The sequence below is a fragment of the Anneissia japonica genome, unplaced genomic scaffold (genome assembly GCF_011630105.1).
Source record: "Anneissia japonica isolate Jap-2015-1 unplaced genomic scaffold, ASM1163010v1 scaffold11151_len745516_cov174, whole genome shotgun sequence".
NCBI lineage: Eukaryota > Metazoa > Echinodermata > Crinoidea > Comatulida > Comatulidae > Anneissia > Anneissia japonica.
The window spans coordinates 202437-213086 of record NW_022744950.1 but is presented as its reverse complement, the minus strand read 5'-3'; the positions used below and the strand labels follow the sequence as shown (position 1 = coordinate 213086).

General features: G+C 31.5%; 1 protein-coding gene across 1 annotated transcript in view; it reads right to left on the bottom strand.

Moving 5' to 3' along the window:
• Positions 1–1048: 1048 nt before the first annotated feature.
• LOC117119750 (ribosomal biogenesis protein LAS1L-like) overlaps positions 1049–10650 on the bottom strand; it is a 19939-nt gene continuing 10337 nt past the window's right edge. The window contains exons 10-11 of the mRNA XM_033264618.1: positions 2603–2916; positions 1049–1416 (exon numbers count right to left, since the gene is read on the bottom strand). Coding sequence (XP_033120509.1) covers positions 1268–1416; positions 2603–2916 — 463 coding nt within the window. The 3' untranslated portion in view covers positions 1049–1267. The remainder of the gene's footprint in view (positions 1417–2602; positions 2917–10650) is intronic.

The window sequence follows — 10650 nt, the reverse complement described above, 5'->3', positions numbered from 1 at the left end:
TCACACCTTTCACTTGATCTCACAAGATTATTAAACGACAATGGACATTGTCCATGCATTATTTTAAAACCTAACGTTAGTCGATATACTTTAAAAATATCCTCCATGCTTAAAATATTCAAAATCCTTAATCTATATAAATATGACGTGTCCCAATTTCCTTCCTTTCTGTACATAATTATTCTAGTTGCCTTTTTTTGTACCCTTTCTAGTCTATAAATATTTGAAATTTCAGTAGGTGCCCACATGCAGCAACAGTACGTCATAACCGGTAATAGTACGAATAGATTGGTTATTTTTCAGGAGAACTGTTGGGTTTGTGGGAGTGCGGGGGTCCGTCCGAATTTCCAGGAGACTCAGGACCCCTGGGGTAGGTGATTTTGGTACAAATCAATTGATCTATCAATCAATCACTCATTCAAACCATCAATCAATCAATTCATCATTATTTGATTAATTTACTACAGATAAGTAGTTATCAATCAACAATCAGCTAATCAACAAATCAATCTGTTAATCATCTTATCTTATATTTTTAATGTAGAAACTAGTTATCATGAATCAATAAAAAAATTATATAATTAATAAATATCTATGATTACTATATAATTAACCCACTTTCTAATTTACTATAGATAAGTAATTAATCAAGCAATATATTAATCCATGTAGAAATTTTGTAAAATTAAACAAACATCGTAAAACCTCAAATTGAAGCCCTGGGCTTTTTTTTTTTTTTGCAAACTTTAGATGGGCTTCTTTTCAAGATGGGCTTCTTTTCGAGGTTAATTTGGCAAAGTAAAGAGAGGGGCTTCTTTTCAAAATGAATTCGCTGTAAATTTTGTGAATTTGTCCTATAAAACAATAATACGGCCACTGTAACATCAATCTGCATCCTGGAGTGTATTTAACTGACATTAAATCACCTAAACTACTGTATAAACCAAGTTTGTTTTTAATTTATTTTGTTTTTTTGAAATTCATGTACAGTGACTGTGTACTATCTCGAAAAGTAGCTTATGCTATCTTGAAAAGAAACCCATGGGCTTGTTTTTTGAGATGGGCTTCTTTTCGAGGCTAATTTTGGAAATAAAAGAGGGGGCTTCAATTTGAGATGGGCTTCAGTTAAAGAATTAAGCCCACTGGGCTTCAATTTGTGGTTTTAAAGTAATCAGTTGCATATTGGAAACCACATAAAAATATTTAACCAATATATTAATCAATTAATCAATCAAAGAATCAATGAATCATTAATTTAATTTACTATTTATAATTTAAAACAAATGACATACATGTTATTTCCATTTGCATCTTCATTGTTAAGTTTTCCTGACTTTGGCTTCAAGAGCAAATATTCTGGGTGAGACAATTGCCCTGGCAGCCTCCCTAATGGATACTGACTCCATTGTATATCAGCTGAATGTGAAGATAAAATAATACAGTATAGCATGATGAGCAATTAGATTATTAACATAGTTATACCTGATAACTTAAAAATAACCTTTACGCATATATCATAATTGATTAATATCATGAGAACACAGTATATTTTAAATATTTTAATAACTAAATTTAGTTAATGTGTTCCAATAATTTTATGGAATTACATAATTAATAGACTTTTGTGGTTTATGCTCAGCTAGGACAATGTATGTGGGTCACTAGGATCATAGTTGCGGTCCTACCCCAATATGCGTAGTTTTGTTAGGGCAGGGATATGCAGGTCACGGGTACCTTAGTGGAGTTCAATAATTGGTAGACTGAGCACATGCTGGTAACGCTATCTTTCTAAACTTTTTAAATAATAAAAAAAAAAAAATGTAATCCTTAAATAATTGTATTTGTAAATCTTATATTAATTTTTTTTATGAATTTATTTTATACGTTTTGTAAATATCAATTAATTTAATTATCGCCTAATTACAAATTTAACTTCTTTATACCTGTTAAAATTTTTACTCAGAATCGCTGATTTGTAAATATTTTGCTTCAATGCTTCTAAATTGCATATAAAGTTGTAAATATACCCAATTATATTCTCTCTTAGGCCTAATCCCTTTTTTGCCTTATTTTTGAGCTTTTCGTAATTTTTTTACTTTGTTTTACTTCATGAAATTTTTAAAATTTATTTAGTGTTTGTGTCCTTTTTTGTGATGTTATTGTACTGTGTTTTCTTAGTCTATTGTTCAACTTCAATTTTTTTATGATAAAAAATTGCAATAAAGCTTCTCGTATCTCGTATTAATGTCCCTCCCTCCCTCGGGAATGCATAGTTCGGTTTTGTTCACAAGTAAAGGTAAGGATAACTAGGCCCATATTATAGAAACATCTCTACCCCAAGATACATAGTTAGGTTGCTGGTGTATGGGTCCCTTAAAAAAACGTAGGGGAGGTTAACATCCCTATCCCAGAATGTATATCTCTGTTAGGGTGGGGTATGCGGGTCACTAGAGGAGTAACAATGCATAGTTCGGTTATGTTTACAGTATATGTGGGTCGCTGGACTTGTTTGAGTTATGTTTCTACCCAGGATGCATAGTGTAGTCTGTTAAATTGTTACCATCAATCATCATCGCTGTTGTAACCATTGTTCACACGTTACCTTTGCTACGCTGCCATGCCTCGCAGTGTTTATCGCAGCTCCTTAGTACCTCATCGTCTTTAGTCTGAACTTTGTTTCTGTCCGATGCACTTGATTGCAAGTATTTTGAGTCAATTTTATCAATAGAGAATGGTTGCCATGGTTCATGGAACACTTGTGGTGTCTCCACCTCTTTGTCAGTCTTTCCTTTATTGTTTGTCATTTCATCTTCATTTTCCCCATGTAAGTTAAACTGATTTAGATAGATGACTGTGAGGTCAGTAACATTTGCTTTCACCTCTGGGGTCAGTGGTGGCTTCAAATAATCTACAAGTCTGTGGATGGGAAGTATATTTGTGATGAGAAAATAATAATTTTATGCTTTTATTTACAAAGGAAGCACAAATAAATACAGTAAACAGCAATAGCAAATCAGGATTGTAGTAAAATTGTATTATTATAATTAATAATTAATAGTAATAACAATAACAATTATAATGTTAATAAAAACAACAGTGACATTCATAGCAATAATAATAATAATAATAACAATGACGATAATGATAATAATAGGTAAAGGAAATAATAATAATATTTATAATAATAATAATACCAATAATAAATAATATTCACAATAACAATCAAGTTTTAACCTGGTTTTAAGAATTAATAAATAAAAAAGTAATGTTTATACTATCAATATTAACAAAGTACTTATATATAGTTCAGAAAGTATATATGATCTGCAGTACAGTGTGTCTAGATTAGTGGATAAATCCTGTTCTTTCATAACGCAAGTCCACTTGGAAGCAATTCAGGATGCAAACTTTATCAGTAAATCCATCACCCATAAAACTACTTGTCTACCTTGATCTTAATCTTAACGACTTCCAATGCAGTGGCTGCTAGTGGGACCAGTAGGGGTGGGGGAGGGGTCGTTTAGGCCTCGTTGGTAAAAGAATCTCCCCATTTTTTTTTTTAAATTGGGAAATATTTGGTTTTGATAGATCAATTGAAAAAACTATGAAAATTGGTTAGCCATGGTGGCACTCAAGCCATATTGACAACTTTGATGGGTAGCTGCTTAGTAATGAAGCAGTATCATCTGTTACAATGACATACTATGAATCAAAACCACTTATCACTATCATTATCATTATCATTATCAATATACATCCCAAGATTTAAGTACCTCCTTGTACTTTACAAAAACAAAAACTGTAGCAATATAAGGAAGACAAACAAACAAAGATAAAAACAGAACAGTTTAAACTCTAACACTTATGAAGTACGGTTGTGTCAGATCTTGCATATTTGCATGAAATTTTTATTGCACAACATTCAGACCCTTGTCTGGCTTGATGGGCGATTGAGGAAGTAATGGTTTTATATGAAGTGATAAACAAACATCCTACAAAACCTCATAATAGCATTTTTCCAAAGAATACTTCTTTTTATTGTATAGTAAAAGTAATGAAATTAAAATAGCAATTAATGCAAGTTAGCATACTTTATACAGAGGAAGCTGTATGATGGTGGATTGCGATGTGAAGTGTTTAATGAGCGATAACATCCTGTTCAAAAAGGTCAGGTCAGTGATATCGTAGAAGGAGGATCATGTGTTATGAAACGTGATCAACAAGATATCAAACACCTTGCTTTCACAAAGGAGTAAAAATTCATTAATTTTCCATCAAACATTATAATTTGTATACTTAAACTCTGGTTCTGTTTATCAGATTATACTTTCCATGGGAAGTAGGTTAACTTGTTTCATGTTACAGTAAAGTGGAAATGGTGAATGAGAATGTGTACAAAATGTTAGTAGTTACCAGTTTTTACCCACCAATAATGAAAATTTTGAATAAAAATACAATTTTATTTTTGGTCAATCAGCGCACCTGCTGGAAATTTCAGAAAAAAAAAATTTGTTTTCCTTTATTTTTATTTATACACCCGCCGCTGCCTTGAAATCTCCAGAAATAAGATATGCAAAATAAGGTATAAAAACAGTCTTGACTAAGGGCTGTTTTTGTTTTACACATTGCATTTATTTGGTCATTATTATACATCACTGTTTAGTTTAAATTTTATCTGTGTCTATGTTAACTCTTATCAGTTACTGGTTGCAGAGTTCTCAAGTTTTATTGCTACGGAAATTTTACCTAATTATGGACATATTATGGAAATAGACAAATACACTACAGAAATTTATCATTAGTCCTAGACCCAGAAATATATAGGTATATACATTGTCTAATATCCAGGACAATGATTTTAAAGATATAACATATGTGGTGAAACATGAAAAGAAACCCCCTCAAAAATACAATCAAAAAAATTAATTGTGTTTTTAAAAGAATAAAAAAAAATTATTAACTTGGATTATAAACATGTATCAAAATAATTCAGTTTTAAATGATTTACAGACACAATACTAAAAAGATTTCTTAAATTGATAATCAGCAAATTCATGCGAACAATTTTGGTAAAAGTAATTTTTTTTTTCAATTCAGTAGTGAGGAAATTTTTTATCTTTCCATTATATTAGAAATTATATCAACAAAAGGTATTTGATACTGAAGAATGGTTCAATTGCCCTTTGTGCATATATAATCATGCGTGCAAACAACACAACTGCACGTGTAATGCACTCAGATTGACCAGGATGTGACAGAGAAAAAAATTAAAAGAAATATGGAGAGGCTTCTGACAAGTGGAGCTTATAACATTGTAATACTATCTATCCACTTCCTACTAAAAACATCCTTATTTCTACACTTTAATATGAAATTAAATATTGATAGTTTATACCACACACACAAATATAATACACCTCTAGATGTGTATAAGAGACAGATATATATATGATTTTTGTCTTTAGGCTCTTCCATTTAGGAACAGATTTAACCTTTAAAGGCTTCTGCTCTGCCCTATTTCTAGCTTTACAACACGTTATCAAATAGGCCTACAAACTAACATATGTTACACTATCAGTATCAAAACTATTAAATAGATTGAATTGTTGACTTTCATGTCATTATTTGGAGTTTAATGTTAACCTATAGATGATCAGGCACATTCTAATGATAAATGAGTATGAACTTCTTAGCCAATGAATGTATGGAAAGCTTGGGATGTTAAGATTTTTCGTAGACGAATCATTTGAGATAAAAAGTAGATACCGAATTTATTTGAATAAACACACCACTTTAATTTGGAATAAACGCCTTGCTCGAACAAAATCCAAGAGTGTTTATTTTTTTCTTCGAATAAACGGTGCATAACATTACATAATGGTATGTAAGGAATCCAGATGGGGATGTTGGGTTGGGGACCTAGTGTGGCAGTGGCACCTGGAATATATTTGTTCCCATTTTAAGCTTGTCTGTTTCAAAATATATTATGCATAAAAAAAATATATATTTTTGCTTCAAGTTTTTAACAACAAGAGTGTAAGATCATCCCTTAATCATCATCATCCCTTTGGCAGCACCACTAGAGAGGAGAAAGAACATATACCAGTTTCTAGACTCTCTGTTAATACACAGTAGATGTGCTGTGAAGGTATGGTGTGCAAGATTCACTTTATGTTTGATGTACAAATTTCAAATGGAAAACAGCATATTGGTTTCACTTCTTCTTGCTCAATATCGATACAAATTTCATTTGCATATGGTAGTTAATTCGGTGAAAAGTGATGGGGGTATCAGCACATAAATTTACAGGCCAGTAACCAAGACTCCTTAATTTGGAGGATACCCAATAGAGCCCAGGCTACAATGGGGCCGATGCTCCAACGAGGGGTCAGATTTCCCAGATTTATCTCCCAGATGGGGGCCCTGTCCCCCAGCCCATCGCTGGCGCACCCCTGCTGAAGATGAGCTCTTGCGAATGACAGTGCTGACCCCTTTAGAATGTATTTGGTGAATTTCATCGTGTTATTGGTTTTTTTTTTTTTTTACGAAAAGGAAGGGGGTGGTTTAGCTTATCAACAGGTAGGTTTGGCTGAGCCATAGAAAACTCAACCCTTCATCTGAGCACTGTCAGTGTATTTTGGAAAGACCTTTTTTTAACTCTATTAATTGAGATCAGTGAACCAGGCTATTGAATTGCCTATGCCTGGATTTGTATCAGTTATAATAGTCCATTATATCATTTTTTTTTAAAGATATAAATAGCGCAGTTGGTTCAGCAGTATTTGTTCAGTCTCTTAATCCTGAGGTCAATACCTTCACTGTGTATTATGATTATGTCCTTGAGCAAAGCATTCAGCATACATTATTCCCAGGAAAGTTAAAAAAACCCCATAAGGTAACCCCCATTAACTGTAGCATTGTGGCTCAAACGCAGCATAGAGCCCTTTCTGACTTGCATGTGTCTTTAAATTGTTACGATATTTTTATTAATCTGTATTATTACTAATTTAAACCTCTGCAAGTTAGCTTTCAGGCTTTCAAAGATTATGTCAAAAAATGAGAAAGGAATACAGTATTATTTTCATTATTCAGCTTAATTGCTATAAAATCACTACACGCTATCTCCTTATGGCAATGCTATATAGGTCAGTTAAATCGGGCAGTCTTCCCTAGTGTGTTGAGAATAAGTGACAATTACTAGCAACTTTATGGAAACCAGACTATGTCCAGATTATAAAATTTGACAAAATGCCCATATATAGTCATGATGTACCTATATATGGTCATTATGTAATGTCATCATGGACATATTTAGGTATGTCACAGAAGGGTTTTTTTTTCAAATAAAATTATTGATGCAGAGCAGTAGCTTGGTTATAAAATCTTGCCTTTGAAGCCCAAGGTCTTGTTTTTAAATCCAGAGTTTTTCTGACGATTAAAAATAACTATTACTTCCTAATCCTTAAAATAATAATAATATTAATAACTAATAATCATCATTATTATTAACATTCCTCTCTTTGGTTGGATCATGAGTTTGGTAGTTTCTATAGGCAAAAATGTAATCAATTATCTAATATATATTTAAGAGGGGTCTTTTTAATAATTGAAATATTTGCAGTAAAGGGTTAGGGTTAAGGTTACTTTTTTATCAGTATAATTACATTATATCAATGCCTATATGAAATTTGTTCCCCCTCATTGAAAATGCCCATATATAGTCATGATGTACCTATATATGGTCATTATGTAATGTCATCATGGACATATTTAGGTATGTTGAAGGGTTTTTTTTTCAAATAAAATTATTGATGCAGAGCAGTAGCTTGGTTATAAAATCTTGCCTTTGAAGCCCAAGGTCTTGTTTTTAAATCCAGAGTTTTTCTGACGATTAAAAATAACTATTACTTCCTAATCCTTAAAATAATAATAATATTAATAACTAATAATCATCATTATTATTAACATTCCTCTCTTTGGTTGGATCATGAGTTTGGTAGTTTCTATAGGCAAAAATGTAATCAATTATCTAATATATATTTAAGAGGGGTCTTTTTAATAATTGAAATATTTGCAGTAAAGGGTTAGGGTTAAGGTTACTTTTTTATCAGTATAATTACATTATATCTATGCCTATATGAAATTTGTTCCCCCTCATTGGCTGATCCAGAATTTTTTACAACAGTTTCAAAATAGATAAGTGAGTAGCACATAACATTGATATGCATTGAAATTTTTAAAATTTAGTGGCAAAATGGGGGTGGATGGAACATGCCTCCATGCCCCCACCCCCTTACTGGATCTGCCCCTGCCCCTCATTTCAAAATATCTAGATCTGCACCTGTTAAAAGAAAATAAATTCAGCTTCACATTCAGACCAGAGTTCAGAACTTGGTAAAAGTCAACATCAGTAATTCATAAATTTTCAGTTATAAATAGAAAATTAATGTTAATTTAGTTTGTCAGAGGAAAACAATCTATCAAACTGTGTTGAATTCATTATTTTTTATGTTGGGCAATATCTAGGCTTATTTATGGGTTTATTTATATATCTCCATAATTTATTTGTCTACGTTTCTTTATATCCATAATTTGTATTTGTCACAGCAACGACAGAGGAAGTTTTGTACAGCTTGAGAACTCTGGCAGACAGTGTGTAAACAATCTGGACCTTTCCACCAGACAAGAAGTCTGAAACCAGACTACAAAAAGCAAATCACACAATATTATCTATTGTTACTAATGTAAAACCAGGGCTATTATTACAATGACTTTCATTTTCTTTCAATTAAACAAAAATATTCGACTTCAATATCAAGGCTGAACACTACTGAATTAGCCCCCAGCATTCTGTAACACTGTTGTTTTGTCTGTACAACTGTGCGAACACTATTATCTAGGACTCTGTCACTCTTAGATCAATATTTTTGTAATCTATTCACAGTTAATGAACCATATCAGATCCTTGCTGTCCAATTTTCAAGATGGAAAAATTTGGGAAATTCCCATTACAAAAGTTTTCTATGTTCTATTAATAGGTATCGATAAATTAAGAATAAAAAAAATTAGTAATTAATTAAAAGTAAAAGAATGTAGTTCAGTGGTTTTGGTAAGTCTCGTTATAATCAGATTTGATCATATGATTTGATATGTTCTGGAAATTGCTCAATATTTTCAAACAAAACAAAATCACAGACATGCAAACAATAACAGGAGCAAAAAATCCTAAATATTATTAATAATATTATTCATTATAAATTTTATTATCATATAATTTTCATTACTGCAATAGGCAAAGCCCCGTAATAATAATAATAATATTGTAATAATGCAATGTAGACATTTAGAGTTGTTCTTTTGGTGAAATATGACTAACTGTAATCAAAATAAAGACAGAAGAAATTATGTAACTGTACACATTAACAATATCATCATAATTATTTAATTATTAAGGTTACTATATAGGATATAAAACTGTTTTGGTTAACTAGGTTAGTATTTAGATGAACTAATTTATTAATATTTTTAATCAGGTTAACAACATAATTAATATTTAGTTTAACCATAATGATTGATTTTAACAGCCTTTTATAGCACTTTACACAATAAAAAAATCATCTATGTTATTATTATATAGGTTAACTAGTTCCATTCTTATTTAGGTTAACCAAGTATAAACTAGTTGTTATATCTTCCACAAGTATTTACATACGTTGTTTCTCTTTAAAATGTTTTTTAAAATATTTTGCTGTTGCATTATTGTTATTAAGCTGGAGTTAGTGAAAATATGTCAGAACACTTTTCTAATAAATGACCCTCAATCAAGACAAATATTATAAAGATTGTAATCAAAAAAATTGTGTTATTGTATTATTATTTTTTCTGGTTGCCTGTCAAATCTCAAATTTATTGTCTTCTTAACAATGAAGATATCAAATATCTTGTAGTATCCATCTTTACATTGGGATTTTGATCTTTGTTATGACTGCTATCAAAACCAGTAAAAGTGTGTACTTCCGTTTACTTTCATTTAACAAGTATATACAGATAATGTACTGAATCAATAAACAGCAATTTGGGGGATTCCCCATTTCACTGATTGTATTAACCTAACAAGGAAATGTAGTGCATTCTGTCTCTATCAGTGTCTTATACTGTAGTATGAAGTCCTGGAATCAAGGGTTTGCATATTCACAAAGGGTAAAATTATGTAATGCACTATCCATCCATCAATCAATCAATCAATCAAAATCACATAATATACCATAAATGCTCAAATAAGCGCCGCTCTCGATTAAGTGCCGCTCTCAAATAAGAGCCGCTCTAGAATAAGCGCTGCACCAAATGTGATTTCTTTCTAAAGCGCTTATTTGAATTAATAAGCGCCTGTGTGCAATGAAACACCTTAGAAACAGGGTAATAAATACAATGAAGCCTATCCAGTGTTAAATGAATAAATAACACAATGAAGACACAAGCATATCTTTGTAAACGTTTATTTACGATGATAGGCCTACCGAACTTAAGCCCCCCCCCATCGGCCAAAGCTCGTTGGGCAGTCAGACCGAAAAAAAAAAAGGCTTAGTTTTCCAATCCCAACCATCTAGAAGTCCCTATTTTTTTTTTAAATATCGTTTTGGGAGGAGGGAC